The sequence below is a fragment of the Physeter macrocephalus genome, chromosome 20 (genome assembly GCF_002837175.3).
Source record: "Physeter macrocephalus isolate SW-GA chromosome 20, ASM283717v5, whole genome shotgun sequence".
Taxonomy (NCBI): domain Eukaryota; kingdom Metazoa; phylum Chordata; class Mammalia; order Artiodactyla; family Physeteridae; genus Physeter; species Physeter macrocephalus.
The window spans coordinates 20013060-20034030 of record NC_041233.1 but is presented as its reverse complement, the minus strand read 5'-3'; the positions used below and the strand labels follow the sequence as shown (position 1 = coordinate 20034030).

Sequence of the window (20971 nt, the reverse complement as noted above, 5' to 3'; positions counted from 1 at the left end):
TGTGTTTTTTTGATATTGAGCTGCATGAGCTGCTTGTACATTTTGGAGATTAATCCTTTGTCAGTTGCTTCATTTGCAAATATTTTCTCCTATTCTGAGTGTTGTCTTTTGGTCTTGTTTATATTTTCCTTTGCTGTGCAAAAGCTTTTATGTTTTTTGATGTACTTTAACACTGTAAGCAGATTTGTTTTATGGTTAAATTTTGAAAACTTCAGTGTCTGGACTCCCTGGGTGTCTGCTTGTGCTGCTGTCATTTTATTATGCTCTTGGTGTCTTGTCTTCTCATGTGAATGGCTATCTTTGTATACTAAATGTTACCTCTTCTGGAACTTATATCAGGAAATTCCGCACTGTTTTGTTAGCTCTTTGATGTTTTTAACATGAATTATTTTATATTTCATCAAATTTTGTTAGTTTTCTTCAGCAGAGGGTTGAATTGTGACTTACTAATTTGCTAATCTAATAAACAAAAATCCCCCAAATCATCTCTGTAAATCCTTTCCTTTGCATATTCTAGATAGGTAACTGCCATAAAATGTTGAAATCAAAACATCTTGAAATAAAAACAAATGCTTTCATGTGAACATTCCATATTATAGTTGGACAGTTACCTCCCTGATTTAATGTCCAGTATTATCTTACCTATTATGATAGCCTTGTCATGCTGTTGGTTCTTACTGATTTTGTGAGCAATTAAAACCTCCAAGTCTCTGAACTCAGACTACTCTAATCTAGATCTTCCTCCTCTGATACTAGTTTTATCTTTTTATATGTAAAGGTTGATGTTATATTTATATTCATTGCATTTTATCTTCTTAGTTGTCTTTTTGTTATATCAATCCAGATCTGTTTGACTTTTGATTTGTCTTCCCTTCCCAAATTGGTGTCATTTTCAGATTTCTTGAACAATTTATTTATTAAAAATTGTTTAAAAAAAAAAAAAAAAAAAAAAAAAAAAATTGTTTAATGATATAGCTTTATTTTAGATAACATCAATCAAATATTAACACGTTTTGAATAAAGTTGTTGAAATGAGCTTCAAACTCGCTTCATGTGAATGAATAAACCATGTTTCTTTATTTTATTCTCAAGTACTTTCTCAAAGGCCTTTCTGAAATCAAGATATTAGATATTAGAGACTAGATATTGAAAGATATATTTGGAGCGAATAAGATTGGAAAGCCTCCAGAAGTAAGCATTAGGAGAAGCAATAGGTTTGTATGAGGTCACCTGGGGAAGGTTTATAGGGTGAACTTAAACCTTTGTTCACAAATCTTTGAGACCTTGTGGTTTGGTGGAATGCTCACTGAATGATGAATCAGGTTTGTGTTCAGTCTTGTCTCAGTAGGAATATTTGGGATACCTTCTCACTGGAGTCCCTGCCCCTGGGGGTTGGTTCATAGTCCAGCACTCTAGCCTTTCTGAGGGGGCTCCCCAGCAAACTGGCTTTGTCTTGCCAGTCTTGGAGTTCTGATGGATCCATCAAAGTCTAGCCACCTGGTAGGGGGAAATGGAGGGGGTGGCTTAGACTGGTAAAACACCACAGCTCCCTGCCCCCTCTGGCTCAGCACAGAGTAAGTAGACAAAAACTGCAGCTGCCTGTTTCTCCATAGGGAGTGAGAGTTGGTAGAAGCCCAGCTGTTTGGTGGGAGGTCTTCTCTTGTATAAAGCCAGTCCACAAAGTCTAGGAAAGGTGCCTGCTTTGTCGAATATGTAGACACCACACAGAGAGCTAATGAAAATGAAGAATCAGGCAAAGATGTTCCAAACAAAGGAATGAGATGAATCTCCAGAAACTGACCCTAATGAAACAGAGTTATATGATTTACCTGATAGAGAATTCAAAATAACAGTCTTAAAGATGCTCACTGAGGCCAAGAGAACAATGCAAGAACAAAGTGAGAATTTCAACAAAGAGATAAAAAAAATATAATAAGTACAAAACAGAAATCATGGAGCTAAAGAACACAACAATTGAACTGAAAAATTCAACAGCAGACTAGATCAAGCAGAAAAAGGATCAGTGAACTTGAAGATAGGTCACTGGAAATAGTTTAGTCAGAGTAGCAAAAAGAAACAAATGAAGAGTGAAGAGAGCTAAAGGATTTATTGAATACCATTAAACATTATGGGAGTATCAGCAGGAGAAAAGAGAGATAGAAAAAGGACCAGGAAGCTTATTCAAGGAAATAATGGCTGGTAATACCCCAAATCTGGGGAAAGAAATGGCCTTCCAGATCTAAGTAGCCCAAAAGATACTGAAAAACATGTACCCAAAGAAATCTATGCTGGACACATTATACAGTAGTAGCCATTATCTTTAGTTTTGCTTTCCTTGGTTTCAGTTACCCATGGTCAACTGTGGTCCAAAAATATTAAATGGAAAATTCCAGAGATAAACAATGCATAAGTTTTAAATTGTATGCTGTTCTGTGTAGTGTGATGAAATCTCATGCCATCCTGCTGTCCTGTCTGGGACATGAATCATCTCTTTGTCCACTGTATCCATGCTTTTTATGCTACCTGCCTGTTAGTATAAGAAGAAACAGTATATATGTGGTTTGGTACTATCCATGGTTTCACGTATCCCCGGGGGGTCTTGGAATGTATCCCTGCAATAAGGGCAGACTACTGTAATCAAATTGTCAAAAGTCAAAGACAAAAAGGGAGTGAAGAACAACAAACAAGAGAAAAGCAACTTGTCACATACAAGGCAACCCCTATAAGGCTATCAGTGGATTTTTCAGCAGAAACTTTGCAGACCAGAGGCAGTGCTGAAAGAAGAAAACTGCCATCTAAGAATACTATACCCAGCAAAACTGATCTTCAAAAATGGAGCAATAAAGAATCTCCAAGGTTGTCAGGGTGGTACTGAGAAGGGAGGGAGAGTGCATGACAGGCAGCATCAGCCAGGGAGGCCTGGGAAGCTATGGTGTGGTCACTGTGAGCCAAATAGAGCCATGGCAATTGCCATCCGGTCCCAGCTCCCTTGTGCGGTCCTGGCTGGTGGCTTAGCCCAGTGGGCCTATTGGCACCACAGCCTGTGGAGCTCAGAGAACATCAGAGTGAACATGGTACTACTCAAGGCCAGGGAAGGTTTTTTGTTTTGTTTTGTTTTGTTTTGTTTTTAACTAAAAAAGGAGTTTGCCATACAAAAGCTGATGGAGTTAATCACCACTAGACCTGGCTTACAAGAATAGCTAAAGGGAGTATTTCAAGTTGAAATGAAAAGATTTGAAATAGCAACACTACAGCGTAAGGAAGTATGAAACTCTGGTAATGGTAAATATATAGACAAATACAGAATACTGTATTACTGTAATGGTGGTAGGTAAATCACTTTTCATTCTAGTATAAAAGTTAAGAGGAAAAATATTTAAAACAGCTATGACTAAAAATATGGTAAAATTATACAACATGAATAGATGTAAATTTTGAGAACAATAACATAAAGTGTGTGTGTGTGAGAAGTAAAAGTGCAGTTTTTGTATGCAACTGAACTTAAGTTGTTATCTGCTTAAAACAGACTGTTATATTTTATGTAAACCCCAAAGTAACCACAAAATATACAGTAGAAGTTACACACACACACACACACACACACACACACACACACTCACTCACATACACAAAGAAATCAAAGCATATCAATATAAAAAACCCAGCAAAACATAAAGGAAGATAGCAAGAGAGGAAAAGACAGAAAAAAGAACTAAGAGATTAACAAAAGTAACTGATGAAATGGCAATAGTAAATGCTTCTCTATTAATAATTACTTTAAATGTAAGTGGATTAAACTCCTCAATCAAAGGACACAAAGTGGCTGACTGGATTAAAAAAACAAGACCCAACTGTATGCTGTGCCAAAGAAACTTACTTTAGATTTAAGGATACATACAGGCTGCATGTAAAGGGATGGAAAAAGATATTCCATGCAAATGGTAACCAAAAGGGAGCAGGACCTATATTTAGACAAAGGGAAGTTTAAGTCAAAAACTATCAAAAGAGACAAAGAAGGACATTATATAATGATGAAAGTGTAAATTCACCAGGAAGATATAACAATTATAAATATATATGCATCCAACATTAGAGAACCTAAATGTATTAAGCAAACATTGACAGACTGAAGGGAGAAATAGATAGCAATACAATAGGTAGGAGTCTTCAGTACCTCACTTTGAAAAATGGATAGAACATCTAGACAGAAGATCAATAGGGAAACAGAAGACCTGAACAATAGTATAAACCAAATGGACCTAAGAGACATATATGGAACATTTCACCCAACAGTAGCAGAATGCACATTCTTCTCAAATGCACACGGCTCTTTCTCCAGGATAGATAACATGTTAGGTCACAAAACAAGTCTTAGCAAATCTAAGAAGATTAAAATAATATCAAGGATCTTTTCTACCACAATGGAGTGAAACTAGAAATTGACAGCAGAAGGAAAACTGGAAAATTAACAAATATGTGGAAATTGTATGACACACTTTTGAACCATTAGTCAAAGTTGGAATCAGAAAGGAAATTCCTTGAAACAAATGAAAATGAAAATATACCAAAACTTATGGGATGCAGCAAAACTAGTGCTAAGGAGGAAGTTCATAGAGATAAATCCTTACATTAACACATTATTGACCAGAGACCTATTAATACATCTTTTGTTACCTGAACGTTATTGACCGGAGACGTATCGATACGTTTTTAGAGACTGATACAATTAACATCACCATGCGAAGTTGTTAGAGCTTAAAATTGACCAGGGGTTCATTATACAACTTATGATTGTCATTATCATTCACATTTTGCTCTGTTAGGTTTTTGTTCTAACCTTGTGTATATTATAAATGCAAGTTTATTACTGTAAAATTTTAAAAAATGACTCATCATGAAATTTTGAGTGAAGAAGAATTTTTTGGTGAATTTTATGCAGATACTTTCTCTGATTGTCCAGGTGACATACATACTAGTGTCTCAGAAGATTATAGTTCTTCAGAATATAGTTCTGATTCAGATGATGTGAATATTAGACCAAGAAAAGGACAAAAAACCTTAGTGACTGATTCTGATACAGTAAGTGAAAATGAAACTCACAGTGCTAGAGAATGCTCCTTTGCTTCTACAGAAGAGTGGCTTGAAAATTTGAATTTTCACGAAAAATTTCACGAAAATTTGAAGTCTTTACAGGTGTGTCAGGTGTAACTGTTGAATGTAATAACCCGCAAAGTGTTAGTGAAATAACAGAATTAATTTTTGGTAATGACTTTTTCGAGTTGGTCGCTTCTCAAACAAACTTGCATTACTAACAGAAGGAAAAATCATATACAAAGTATGATAAGGCTTTAAAATGGACTGATGTAACTGATAGTGACATGAAGAAGTTTCTTGGATTAATAATTTTGATGGGACAAATAAGAAAGTCACACTGGAAAGAATATTGGTCGACTGATCCCTTACTTGAAACACCTATCTTTCCAAAGATTATGACAAGAAGAAGGTTTAAACAAATAATGACATTTCTTCACTTTAATGATAACTCAGAAACTCCACTTCCTGCAGACATAATTTCAAAAGTTAAACCTCTTTTGGATTATTTTCTACCAAAATTTCAATCGATCTATATACCCAAATGAGAGCTATTACTTGATGAGGCAATGGTAAAGTGGAGAGGACAACTCAGATTCAAAACCTATAACCCTGGAAAACTTACAAAATATGGAATTTTGGTCAGGATGGTTAGTGAAAGTGAAACTGGATATATATGCAGCCTTGAGATTTACATGGGTGAAGGAAAGAAACTGTAAGAAACAATATTATCAGTCCTACAACCTTATCTTGGTTCATGGTACCATATTTACCAAGACAATTATTACAACAGTGTGTCCAAATCTGAAATATTGTTGAAAAATAAAACCAGAGTTTGTGGGACTATAAGAGGGAATTTTGGTCTACCAAACCAATTAAAGGAGAAATCTAAAAATCTACAGAGGGGAGAAATGGCGTTCTTATGGAAGGGAGAAATGATTCTTCTTCTCTGGAAAGGCAAGAGGCTAGTCTGTATGGTGACAACTATTCATGATGCCTCCATAGCATCTACAGGAAAGGAAGATAGGAGGACTGGCCGTCAGATAACTAAAGCCCACTTGTATATTAGAGTATAATAAATATATGAAAGGAGTTGATTGATCTGATCAATATCTGGCAAACTTCAATATCCTCCAGAAAACTCGAAAATGGTTTATTCAATGCTTTAAAATTTATTGTAGCCTAAATGCACAGAATAAAATGACTTACAAGCAATTTTTGTTAGCAATACCTGGAGAATGGGTAACTGACCATTCTGGTGAAGGTAGTGGCAGTCCTGCACCTGGTCCTTCTTGTGGTGTTTCTAAAAGAGCCCTGCGCAAAGATCCACCTTGTCGACTATCAGGTAAAATAAAAGAACATATTCTAGAGGAAATAATAACCACAGGGCTAAAAAGACAAATGCAGCCAGAAAGTGTAGATAGAGTCTGCTTTTCCAGGGGAAAGCACAGTGAAACACGGTATGTTTGTAAAAGATGTTCTATTCCCCTGCACAGAGGTGCCTGCTATACTGCCTATCACACTCTAATGAAATATTAGAATGCTTTAGTAAGACATGTACAAAGCTTCAAATAAATACATTAAGTGCAAAATAAGTTGTTGATATTTACTCAAACGTGGGTGTTTCAGTATTCACTTACATAACAAATCGCCAGTCACAGCCGTTAGTTTCTGCAAGAATCCCCCAGTCAATAATGTGTTAAAAAAGAAGAAAGATCTCAAGCAAGAAGTTAACTTTATACCTCAAAGAGCTAAAAAAGAAGAACTAAGCTCAAAGTTAGAAGAAAGAAGAAGAAAGGAAATCACAAACATTAGAACAGAAATAAATGAAATAGAAAATAGGAAAATGAGAAAACCCCCCACAAAACTAAGAGTTGGTTTTTTAAAAAGATAAACAAAATAGAAAAACCTTAGCTAGACTAACTAAGAACAGAAGAGAGAAGACTCAAATAAAATCAGAAATGAAATATGGGACATTATACAACTGAGGCCACAGAAATAAAGAATGATCATAAAAACTACTATGAATAATTATACACCAATGAACAATACCTAGAAGAAATGTATAAATTCCTTGAAACATACAACTTACCACCAAGACTAAATCATGAAGGAATAGAAAGTCTGAACAGACCTATAACAAGAAGGGAGATTGAATAAATAATCAAAACCTCCTAACAAAGAAAAGCCCAGGACCAGATGGCTTCACTAGTGAATTCTACTGAACATTTAAAGAAGAATTCATGTCAGTGCTTCTCAAACTCTTCCAAACTACTGAAGCAGAGGGAACACCCTCAAACTCATTTTATGAGGCCAGATAAGAATACTACAAGAAAAGAAATTACAGGCTAATATCCCTAATTAATATAGATGCAAAAATATTCAAAAAAATACAAACACACTGAATTCAATAGCATATTAAAGGATGATATGCTATGACCGAGTGCGTTTTACGTGGTATACAAGAATGGTTTAACATATGAAAATCAATCAATGTGATACAGCACATGAACAGAATAAAGGGTAAAAATCACATGATCATTTCAATAGATGCAGAAAAAGAGTTTGAAAAAAATTCAACATCATTTTATGATGAAAATTCTCAACAAACTAGGAATAGAAGGAAAGCACATAATAAAGTCCATATATGACAAGCTCACAGCTTACATCATACATAATGATGAAGAGCTGAAAACTTTTCTTGTAAGATCAGGAAAAAGACAAGGATGCCCACTCTCACCACTTTTATTCAACATTGTATTGGAAGTCCTAGTCATAGCAACTAGGCAATAAAAAGAAATAAAAGGCATCCAGATTGGAAAGGAGGAAGAAAAACTGTCACTATTTTCAGATAAGATGATATTATATACAAAAAAAACCCTTAAGACTCCACCAAAAAAACTGGTAGAACTAATAAACAAATTCAGTACAGTTGTAGGATATATAATCAGGATATAGAAATCAGTTGCATTTCTATACACTTATGATGAACTATCTGAAGAGGATATTAGGAAAACAATGCCATTTACAATAGCACCAAAAGGAATAAAATACCTAGGAATAAATGTAACTAAGGAGGTGAAAGACTTGTGATACTGAAAACTATAAAACATTGATGAAAGAAATTAAAGAAGATACAAATGGAAAGACATCCCATGTTCATGGATTGATAGACTTAATATTGTTAAAATGTCCATACCCAAAGTGATCTACAGATTCAAAGCAATTCCTATTAAAATCCCAATGGCATTTTTACAACAGAAATTGAAAAACAACTCTACAATTCCTATGGAACCACATAAAAACCACAAATAGCCAACTCAATTCTGAGAAAGAAGAACAAAGCTGGAGGCATCACACTACTCTATTTCAAAAATATTACAAAGCTGCAGTAAACAAAACAGTATGGTACTGGCATAAAGAGAGACATGTAGATCAGTGGAACAGAATGGAGAGCCCAGAAGTAAATCCATGTGTATACAGCCACTGATCTTCAATAAGGGTGCCAAGAACACACAATTGGGGAATTAGTGGACATAAAGTTTCAGTTAAGCTATGTGAATAAACTAGAGATCTCATATAGAACATTGTACCTATATACAACAACAATGTATTTTATACGTAAAATTTTAAGGAGCATGTATCTCATGTTAAGTATTCTTCCATAATAAAATAGAATTAAATAAATAAATAAAAATAAGTTTTGTAGTAATATTGAAGAAAAAATCTAAATAAGTGTATCTGTTTCTCTCAAAAATCCCTTGCTCAGAGATGCTCAATAAATAATTATTGAATTACTCTTTTGTTCAGTCCTCATTCACTACTGAATGGGCATGAGTTTAATGACAGTGGTCTCTTACAATTTAACGGAACTTTAAAATTTATAAAGCAGTAATCTATAAAGCTAGATTATTTGCTTTTCTAGGGCAACAGCTATTTCTCTTTTGTTTTCCTCCATTTCTTGCATGGCTGGCATGTTGCCAGGCCCATGTTAAAGATTTGTAGAATGAAAGTGTTTCATTTTTCCTCAGCTGATTTCACAGCAATCTTATAAAGCAGGCAGGCAAGGACAATTTCTCCCATTTTACAGGTAACACAATCAAGAATTGGAGTAGTAGTGACTTGTCCAAAGGTATGAAATTATTAAATGGCATAACAAGGACTTGAACCCAGACTTCAAGGCCAGTGTACTTTCAACTCCACAGGACTACTTCTAGTTTAGATTTCAAGCCCAATTTTGTTCTATGTTCTTAATTTAACTTTGGTTATCATTCCTTACAGTAAAAAATCATTTGAGAGATATGTGTCCTTTAATTTTCAGCTTTAGCTGTAAACTTCCTTTTCATGAGTGATATTATCATCCAGTAAGTTCATTTGGAAAATATGTATGAAAGTCAATGAATTGAGTTCAGAAAATTAAATAATTTTTTTCTCAATATTACTTCATTTTGGTTGCTCTGTATTTGCCATATTTAAGTAGGGTGGATTAGCCATTTCTTATGCTTAAAACAATTTCTTTTTACTCTAAACATTAATATTGATAGAGCATTAATATTTAGTCTTTGCTCATTCCTTCCATCTGCTTTAGTTTCCAGAATCTTTTGGCACTGTTTCACACTGACATTTTAGGGACACTAAGATCACACTTGGTGATTCAGTGCTTTCAATCAGGTACTTATAGGATACTCTTTTGTATATATAATGCTGTGAGTATGGAATTTTTTTTTTATGTTATAGGTAACATCTGGTACCTTGTACAAATGCACAAAATATTAAATAAGGAAAAATGACAACTGTTGAGCTGGCTATTCTTTTGGAGCAATGATACTCAATATTTTTTCATTATGGGAATTAGTAGGCTGCTGGAGCTGTGGAATTATTGTATTGATATGACTACAAGAGGAAGCCAGGGCATTGGCAGTGAGTGCCAGGGAAACTTTACTTGCCAGAGCCCTGGCTGCATTTTTTTCCTGCTGCTTCAGCTGGTTTCTTCTTGTCCTCTTTCTCAAATTACTCCATGAATCTACATAATTTTCATGAACTCATTGAATGTGTAGTTTGTATAGAACATTGGCTTAGATTTATTTCAAAACATGTTGTCAGGAAAAGGAGGAAAATGTATTTGGGAAGAGGGAATGCTGAGTCAAACTAGATATTTTCTTTTCTGCCTTACTCATGCTTCTCTTTTCTGCAAAGCAGATTTTCAGTTATTTTAATGGGACATGAGCAGTCATGGTCTCTGTTGTATTATTTTGTGGATTACTATTATTACTATTTTTGGGACTTCTTTGGTGGCGCAGTGGTTAAGAAACCGCCTGCCAATGCAGGGGACATTGGTTCGAGCCCTGGTCTGGGAAGATCCCACATGTCACAAAGCAACTAAGCCCGTGTGCAACAACTACTGAGCCTGCGCTCTAGAGCCTGCGAGCCACAACTACTGAGCCCACATGCCACAACTACTGAAGCCCGTGTGCCTAGAGCCCGTGCTCCACAACAAGAGAAGCCACCGCAATGAGAAGCCTGCACACTGCAATGAAGAGTAGCCCCCGCTCACCGCAACTAGAGAAAGCCCAAGTGCAGCAACAAAGACCCAACGCAGCCAAAAATAAATAAATAAATAAACAAACAAATAAATTAAAAAAAAGAAAACACTCTGGGTGTGTTTACATTGCTTACTTTTATGGTATACAATACTTACTGTTTGGGCTTAGAGATACTGTTTGCATCTTATTATTCTCGTCTGTTGTGTGTGAAATTTGGTAAGGTAGTCAAATAGGACAGAATTTGGATTTCTTTATCAGTACGGAGATGGTTTTTATATTCAGTTTTGACATTTTTAGAACATACCTAGGTTTGTTTTGGATTCAAATTTATTCATTGGGCTTTTTTTTTAAAGTTTGAATTTGGTTTGCAATGAGTTAAAAATATTAACACAGGATAAACTCAATGTTCAACAAATTATTTTGGGGTTTTGGTTCATTTAAAATTCCCACTAGAGGCTTCCCTGGTGGTGCAGTGGTTGAGAATCTGCCTGCCAATGCAGGGGACACGGGTTCGAGCCCTGGTCTGGGAGGATCCCACATGCTGCAGAGCAACTGGGCCCGTGTGCCACAACTACAGAGCCTGCGTGTCTGGAGCCTGTGCTCTGCAACAAGAGAGGCCGCGATAAGTGAGAGGCCCACACACCGCGATGAAGAGTGGCCCCCGCTTGCCACAACTAGAGAAACCCTCGCACAGAAACGAAGACCCAACACAGCAAAAATAAATAAATAAATTAATAAACTCCTACCGTCAACATAAAAAAAAATTCCCACTAAAAACTTTGAACAGGTAAAATCCAGAAATATTAAAATCTCTTAGATTGTTTGTGCTTCCTTTCCCAACTTCAACTGAGAGGTCATTTATTTTGAGAAACAGTCAATATAATGAGACTACAGTGCACTAAACTAATGTAGAAAATCTCAAGAGGTCTGTTTCAATTATCAAGCACAGTGGCCTATTGGAATAAAAAATTTTCAAATCAAGGCAACATTAAATCTCTTAAGTAAAATATAAATCTCACCTTAACCTTTGTCTTATTTTTGTCTTCTGTACTTCAGTTGCACGTGCAAGGTAAAATTATTGCTTTTACTCTTTAGCATCTTTAAGTGTATATGTGAGCAGATGGGAATGGGATGTGTTTGATAGGGATCTAGCTTAAAGTTATATTATAGATTTTATATGACCTCTCCTTGACAATTATTTGTTGTTTTAAGTGAAAAAATGTACTTAAATGAATGAATCATCATAGTTTGAGTACTTGGAACTATTTAGTATCAATAAATGGAGGATGTAAGTCCTGATAATGAAAGTTCAAGCTTAAATCTCCACATTATGCAAACTCTGATGTTTAATGAAAACATCTTGTGGGAATGTATGATTATTGGATTTTCTCCCTTTTTTCTTTGGCCATGGACATATTACCTGGAAGTATTGGTTTTCATGTTTCTTATTTTGAAGTCTTGAAAATATGTTTACCCTAAAATTCCTATTTGGTGTTGTATAAAATTCACAGAGATAAATGTGAAGAAGAAATAGTTAAGAAATAGAGCTAATATTTCTTAGGGAAGACAAGATGCAGGGGATGAAGAATGCTTTAGAATTAAACAGGTTGATTGGTAAAATAGCTTATGTTAATTTATATATAAAATTACTTAAATTGTTTAGAATCTCAGATCTGGTATTAGTTTGATTTGAACATAGTGAGAAGGGACCAAGAAGTGGGCAAGGCACAGAAATGATCATACAACATGATAAATAGTTTATATAAAGGTCATTAAAATTATGTTAAAAGAAAGTTGTTTACTATGCTACAAAAGGGGGAAAATGAACAGACTTTGGCTGTTTAAACTGATGGGTAGAACCAGTTCCCATTTAAGGCTCTGAAAACTCCTATGAGGCCCAACTCAAATTCCCTCATGTCTTCTATATGACCTGAGTCTCTCTGTCAGTATCAGTGTTTTTTTTTTTAATATTTCACCATGTTACTTTTTTTTTTTTTTGGCCATGCCTTGCAGCATTAAGGATCTTAGTTCCCTGACCAGGGATCAAACCCATGCCCTCTGCATTGGAAGTGTGGCATCTTAACCACTGGACGGCCAGGGAATTCCCACCACATGTTACTTTTATCTCCTTTTTTGCACTCCTTTTACTACTTTGCCATGTGTTAAAGTTAATGGTAGAGTAGAAAAAGCATCAACATTATAGTAAAAACCCAGTTCCATTTTGAAATGTATAGACATATCGAATCACTATGTTGTATACCAGGAACTAAGATAGGTCAGTTATACTTCAAAAACAAACAACTGAACCACCAAAAAAAACGCGTAGAAAGAGGGATCAAATTTGTGATTACCAGAGGCGGGGTGTGGTGGGAGAGGGAATTGGATAAAGGCGGTCAAAAGGTACAAACTTCCAGTTATAAGGTAAATAAGTACTAGAAATCTGATGTACAACATGATAAATACATTTAACAATGTTGTATGTCATATATGAAAGTTAAGAGTAAATTTGAAGTGTTCTCATCACAAGGAAATAATATTTTTTTATATTTCTTTAAAAAGAAATAGAAAATAGTTTCTTACAAAAGTATCTATATGAGATAATGGATGTTCACTAAACTTATTGTGATAATCATTTTGTGATGTATGTAAATCAAATCATTATGCTGCACACCTTAGGTTATACAGTGCTGTATGTCAATTATATCAATAAAAGTGGAAAAAAGGGAACATTTGGCCTAATATAAGGTTTTGTGGTTCTCAGGAGAACCTGGGCAAAGCCAGATTAGGAGAAAAGGCTGGGTGAAAGAAAAATTAAGGAATGTAAGGAATGTATCATTTTTATGAATTAAAATTATGTATTATTGAAAAAAAAATGGTTCAAGCTTTCTGAGTCTCAGTTTACTTGTAGAATGGGAAGACAAATAGGAACTCCTGTGGTTCTTGTGAGGATTAAATTGGAAAGGATAAAGTACCTGGCACTGAGCAGGCACTCAGTAAATGTCTCAGTATCTTTCCCATTTCTGAGTTTCATGTCTAATTTCCCTGGTAGTCTATAAGTTACTTTAGGGCAGGAAGTATGTTTTATCTTCATAGTGCCTTGTGCATAGTAGGCTCTAAAAGATTGTTGAATTTAATTTATTGTCCTGCTGTGAAAGTTTAGCACTATTATTTCCTATTTCTTTTTCCTCTGTCACCTTGGATTGAGATAAACATGTTGCTTTCATGAAATTGAGGATTTAATTCAGTAGAATGCCATTATAATATGACTTATTCCATGGAGTTTGAAATAGTAAGGGTCAAATCATTTTCCTGGAAACTTAATTATATTCTATAAAATCTTATTAGCCTGTCTCGTAGCATCATAGTCAGTGGAATTCTGGTGTGTTTAAGATGGTGAAGTCTCTATCTGTAGAATTCTATTTAATGGCACACATTGAGAATATGGGAAATAAATGACATAAAGAAAGACCAGATGCAAATGTCTTGCAAATATTACTTGACATTTTCAATCACTAATCCTCTAAAGTGTGCTCTAATTTACTAAAATAAACCAAGAATTCAATTTCTTGTGAGCTCCTTTTGCTTAATTAATTATCAGTAGCAGAACAATATTCTGTGATACACTGCAATTTGTCTTCTTTGTGTTTATCTAGTATCTGACTTAAAAATGAATGGAGCATTCTGATTCAGCAGAACTGATTTCATTAACTCATGTCCGTTATAGAGCAGAAATGAATAAATGTTTGCTGAACATGCTACATATGCTTCGATCATCAAGACATTTGTTTTCCTTTCTTCTCAAAATATAAGATCTGAGAGATCTTCCTGGCTGAAGTTTGCTGGGTGCCTATTCTGCATAAATGTTTCTATAGAGGCAAGTGGCTACCTTTATATAAATCTGTTTTCATGATTGGGATGTGAGAGCTCTTTTTAATACTTTCTCATTATGATTTGAAATTATATATTCATTGCAATTTTTTTCTTTAGGAGTAGTAGCAGTGTATCCTAAGACATGAAGAGTTAAAGAAAAATTTTTTTTAATGCAGTATGTTCTTTTGTTAGAATGAGGACTAAACAGGCTTCTCATTCATGCAGTAGTGTTGCTTGTACTTAGCACATAGTTTCTAATTCTGTATAACTGTGCCTAACTATTAAATTGAAAGGCAATTAGCTAGCTTCTGTTACCTCTGTATTATGAATGGGAGAAACTGAGGCTCAGTATTGACTATTTGTCTGTATTACTAGTTAGGAATTTGAGAAAAATATGCTGCTATCCTAATGATTTACTTTTGTTTTCGATTTCAGTTTCAGAGGACATTTGAGTCTCTTAAAAATGTTTCCAACAAATCTGACCTCCAGAAAACTTACCAGAAGCTTGGGAAGGAGCTGGAAAATCTGGACTATTTAGCCTTCAAACGTCAGCAGGTAGGATTTAGAGCTGTCCTTGGTGGACGATACGAACACTTTAGTCTTCTCGCCTTCCTGCCTGTCAGAGGCTCAGGTGGGTCTGGGGAGACTTATCTTCTAATGTTTAGGGCAGAAATAAGTTGTGCTGTATGGTGCTGACCTGCCGTGTTCACACGGCTTCCTGCGGCATTCAACGTTGTCCTTGCTATTATATGTGCACTTTGGGGGTTTCCACGAGTGTCCTTATACCTCTTTGAAAGAAATCTCCTGCTGGTTTGTGAAGGTTCAACTACCCTTTGACTAAGGATGCCTTAGTGGCATAAAGGGAACCTCTATGTGGCTTGAACAGGTGGCTTTTATATTTGACAGGGGGATACGTGAGGAGAAAAACCACCTCAAGACCAAGAAAAGGATGTGGATGTACATACAAGCTTAAATAAAGGAGTCATAAATATGCCAAATAGTTGGTTTTTTTTTTTTTAGTTTAGCTTTAGTTTTCTTGTTTGACCTCTGAAGATTAGTAAAAATTTGCTAAATGTGTAAGGTTAAAGGGAAACATGCTTTCCAAGTGCACGTCTTTTAGCCTCTTTTTATAGACCACAAGATAAATCCAGAGCCAAAATAGACTTTTATAGGGTTGCTTTTAGAGTTCATATTTTATAATATTAATAATCATTAAGTTCTGTGTGTTTGCAAGATACTGCCATAGTAGGTAGCTACTTTTCCCAAACTGGATCTTTTCCAGTTTCTTCACAGCCACTAGGTGTCAGGATCATCAAGCTTTTACTGGGGCTGAATGTTTATTCCGATCAGAACAACCAGTTAGATGTTTAAATTAGGTTCCATGAAATTCGGGAATGTGCTCAATGATGGATAGCATCTAGAAAAATGACTAAGTGGCTGACTCCCATGGCCGGGCACCGAGTCCATTACTTACGACTGTTTTCTGTTAGTGTGGCAAAGGGTGTAACTCTCTTGACATTGCCTAATTTACAAATTTTGGATCTTTTGGAAGGGGGATTTCAAAGCAGTACTTCCTTTATTTAGTTAAACCTCATGAAGTCAACATGGTGTGCTCTAGAAATAGTGACTTGAAAAGAGAATTGTGTTCTAGGCTTGGCTTTATAATAGACATTACGTGGGCATTTAACCTTCTCATGATCTTATTTTCCTAGGAGTTATATTTGTTTTGTAGAGTGTTCTGGGGCAAATGCAATATCTTTGCACATACTTTAACTTATATGAAAAAGGACACAATATCCATTTGTTTTATTTATTCATTTTATATTAGCGAAGGCCTGGATATTAGCACATGTAACAGAAGCAGTCACAGTTACTGAGAGCTACTACAGTAAGCTCCCAAATGATGCTGCTTAAAATTCACACTGTGAGTCACTGCTCTGGCCTATGTAGTTTTTAGTACAGTTTTGTTTCCAAGAGCCATGTTATACCACTGGTGGGTATTTGAGTTGGCAGGCAGTAGTCACTGTCCTCTTCTCTTATCCTTTCTCATTAGCACATTTTCAGTGATTAGATTCTTACATTAGCTAATTGGGAATTTGGAAAAATGTGAATGCTTCAAGGGCAAAAGGGCATAACTCTGGGAGAATGGCATTGAGGACAGACGGTAAATTGCATGTGTATGTGAGAGAAAGATGGGCACCTCGTTATTTATATATGTATACGTATGTTTATGCATATATAAATCTTATATTCTATGTATTAAATGACAGCTGTCTGCCACATAGTGTGATTAGAACATTTATGGATTAGATCATTAAATATTTGTGACAATATAATAAGGTTGGTTTTATGAGCACCATTTTACAGATGAGGAAACTGTTAAGAGAGTTAAGTAACTTGCCTAAAGTCACTAGGCAAGTAAAGCTGAGCTTCAAATAGGTATCAGTCTGACTCCAAAACTGGGCTTTCTCCAATATCCCTGCAGGGAGCCAGGCTGGGGGGATAGTAAACTGAGGCGTTCTAGGCATGCAGTATGAAGACAATTTTAGGATAGGACAGACATGGGGCTTAAAGAGACATTTGAAAATGGGCATCTGAGGAGAGGCAGAGACAGGAGCAACTCTCTCCTCCTCTCTTTCTCTCATGCAAATTGTTCAGTATATACAAAAACACAAAAGAATTTTTGAAAGAATATCTTCAGACAGCTAAGAAAATGTATAAAACTTTATGTTTACAATCTTTGAGTGTTATATCTAGTAACCCTAGTTCTAGTGAAATTTATTCACACAAGGCAATTTTTTTAAACTCAAAAGGACAAATTCTTGTGAAACAGACTTACCTGCATACATAGAATACTGTCAACCCTTTGTTTTACTTGATTCTGCTTTTCCCTGTATCTAGTGATCATTTTTTCTACCTGGAAAAGATGGAAGGGGAATTAGAGTGAAATGGTCAGAAAAAGGATGGTAGAGTAGAAAGAAAGTCAGGGACCAAAGAGTGGTAAAAAGAGGGAAAGGGACTTACAGGGATAAGATAAGAGGGATAAAGTGAGGGAAATTAAACTATATTTGGTTTTATACTATATGCATTTAGTAAGTTAAAGCATTGATTTTTGAAGAATTAAAAAAATCTCAAAATAGGGAAAGGGAAAAAAAGATGATTACAAGAAGACATAGTGAATGAGGGAGGTGGCAGAGAAGAGAAAGACAAACTTTGTTTCCCATTAGCTTCCAAATGTAGCAAAGCTTCCTAGAAATTTGTAATATTAACCAAGTTCTTCTGTACCAAAGCCACAGAGGAATTGTTGTGTTTCCTGGATGGGCAGGGTTTAAAGAGTCAGAACATTACCTTTTCTCTGACTTGGTGGGATTTGTCTTTTATGTCCTATCCTACCCTCTGTAAAGTCCCCCAAACCTATAAACACACATTAGTAAGTTTCTCCTACCGGAAAAGATTTAGGTCTCTGTAAAATTGCCATTCAGCAAGAAAGCTTCTGCCTTATAAGGCAGGATGCTTTGTACCAGAGAATTAGTCATGCTTTGTTCCCTCGTCCAACCATATTTATCATTTCTCTTTGTGACAGAACTTAAGCTCTGTAAGGACAGGGCCTTGTCTGTCACCTTCAATGCTGTATGCTCTGCTCACAGCAGTATCTGACCCATGGCTAATACTCAATAAATACTTGTTGGTGCTGTTATTGCTGTGAACAAGGAAGCATGCCAAAAGTTTTAGCCTCAGATTATAGGCAATTAATTGATGTGTTTAACTGTACTTTTTTTTTATAATTAAAAAATATATTTTATTTATTGATTTTTGGCTGCGTTGTCTTTGTTGCTGTGCGTGGGCTTTCTCTAGTTGCGGCGAGCGGGGGCTGCTCTTCATTGTGGTGCGCAGGCTTCTCATTGCGGTGGCTTCTCTTGTTGCGGAGCACGGGCTGTAGGCACGTGGGCTTCAGTAGTTGTGGCTCGTGGGCTCTAGAGCGCAGGCTCAGTAGTTGTGGCGCACGGGCTTAGTTGCTCCGTGGCATGTGGGATCTTCCCGGACCAGGGCTTGAACCTGTGTCTCCTGCGTTGGCAGGCGGATTCTTAACCACTGTGCCACTAGAGAAGCCCCACTGTACTTACTTTTTTTTTTTTTTTGTGGTACGCGGGCCTCTCACTGTTGTGGCCTCTCCCGTTGCGGAGCACAGGCTCTGGACGCGCAGGCTCAGCGGCCATGGCTCACGGGCCCAGCCGCTCTGCGGCATGTGGGATCCTCCCGGACCGGGGCACGAACCCGTGTCCCCTGCATCGGCAGGCGGACTCTTAACCACTGTGCCACCAGGGAAGCCCCCTACTGCACTTTTAAAATTCAGAAGGGTATTAACCCTGAGGCTTCCTGGATGCTAAACGTTGACAGATTGCTCCTTGCCTTATGTATTATTTAGGTTTTCTCCTGACATATTTCATTTTACATCTATTTCTTTAAACAAACACAAAATATCAATATTACCTTAGCTATGAATTAGGGATGCCCAATAAACTGACTATAATTATTTTCTTGGACTCTTTCATTAGATTTTATTTTCTGTCCCTTTCTATGACATTTTAAACATCATTTTGAGAGATTTCTTTCCCTAGGCCACATATATGCCTGGAATACTTTATTCTTTTACTTTTTTTGAGGGTTGGTGGGGGCGGGTTATTGTGCTTTCTCTCCTAGGTGTAAGCTTAGCCTCCCCTCCCCTCCCCTCCCCTCTCTCAGAGATATTGTGTTATATCTCCCTTGGAAAAATACACCTTCCCTCCCTTCCCCTCCCCTCCCCTCCCCTCCCTTCCCTTCCCTTCCCTTCCCTTCCCTTCCCTTCCCTTCCCTTCCCTTCCCTTTTTTCTGCTCCTGCTCCTGCTTCTTTCCTGTTTGTTTGTCTTTTAAAGAGTGAGTGCTTACACTTCAACTATTCCTTGGGCTATATTTTAGTTTGGGGTACAAGCATTTCTCCATTTTCCTAATGTCAAAAAGACTAATGTTAAAAATAGCTTTGGTTGGAAAAGGTGAGAGAAGGCTGTGATAGATGAGGTGGTGGGATTCTCAGGATGAAGCCATCTGAAGTAAATGGATGACAAAGCCATATTACCAAGAATCTGGAGACTTTTTCAGTTTTTACTACATCTGAAAATGCAGTCTTAGAGTTTATTTGCTTAGACTGTTTGGTTTTTATCCTCCAGGTTGATTATACATAGGAATGGTAATAGCAAGCTGCAGCTATTATATAGAGCCCAGGTTTATGTATTAATTTGAGAGTTTATAAATCAAGAGATTTCCTTGGAGCTTTGTTTTTCTGGAATAAAATAAAATAAAGTTTGATATTCTAGACTCTAATTTTATTCCTTTCTACTATTCTTATAATGCTCTTATAAGTATTAAGAAGTGTATAAAGTAATAGCATTATAAGACACAGCCTGTTTTCAGAAACTCCTAAAGTCCTTTGGTATGAATTAAATTTGACATTATTGAGTTGAGCGTTATGTAGACTGAAGCACATTTACACACTGATTGAAAATATGTAAAATTAAAATATCATACCTCAGATATACATCCATGTTTCAATGTATCACAATCCCTGATCTCCCTCTTGTCTCCCTGATCATGGCATGCTATTCTTGCCTTCTGAACTTTTCACAAGGTTCATAAACTTGATATTTAGGATATCTAGCCCTTTTCTATTTACCTATTTAACTACTAATCTTTCTTTAAAGCTAAACTGAAGTCTAGCCTCCCTCACGATACTTTATCGTATGGCTTCCAATCAGTATGTAAACTCTTCCTTCTTTGCCATTCTTAGCTTTTATCCATGTTGTACAATTTAGCATCTGACTGTTACACACTTATTGAAGATCCATGTAGTGCAGGTTAGAGTGTGGGCTTTGCAGTCAATCAAATCTTGTTAGATTATTTGTACTGCTTTAGGCACTGCAGCTTTTTGTTTTAAAATGTTAGGAAAATAATACCTAACTTATAACCTGTTTTGAGAAAACAATATATAAAGTGTAAAGTACATATATGCTTTAAATCCTTCAAAATACATAAAGGAATCAGTATATAAAGGATCAATGAAGAAAAATAGAAATAAATCAGATGAATTTTATTCAGTAAGAATGACTGCAGGTTAACACCTTGCATTGAGAAATAAAATTCTAGGTGGATAATGACTGACCACATGGAAAAGAATCCTAAGCTTGCTCTGGAACTCAAGAACTCTGAGCGACACAATACAGCAATGTAGGACTCCTGTGAAATCAACGCTTAGCAAAACAAAATGGATGGTTGTTAGGCTTGCTGTTTTTGTGCTATAAAACAAAGAGTAGAGAAGTTGATGATTTCAAGTAATAGTCTTTAACCATGTAAAGACTTATAGCAAGACTTTATAACATTTTTTGTAAAAAATGTTATGAATCATCTAGGATAAAGGGATATACAGTGATATTGCA

The 20971-nt window shown here is 36.0% G+C and overlaps 1 protein-coding gene across 9 annotated transcripts in view; it reads left to right on the top strand.

Annotated features, from left to right (window-relative positions):
* CTNNA3 (catenin alpha 3) overlaps nucleotides 1-20971 on the top strand; it is a 1750900-nt gene that overhangs the window by 175013 nt on the left and 1554916 nt on the right. For all 9 annotated transcript variants that reach the window (XM_028481840.2, XM_028481834.2, XM_028481839.2 and 6 more), the window contains one exon: nucleotides 14940-15059. In XM_028481840.2, the coding sequence (XP_028337641.1) occupies nucleotides 14940-15059 (120 nt within the window). The remainder of the gene's footprint in view (nucleotides 1-14939; nucleotides 15060-20971) is intronic.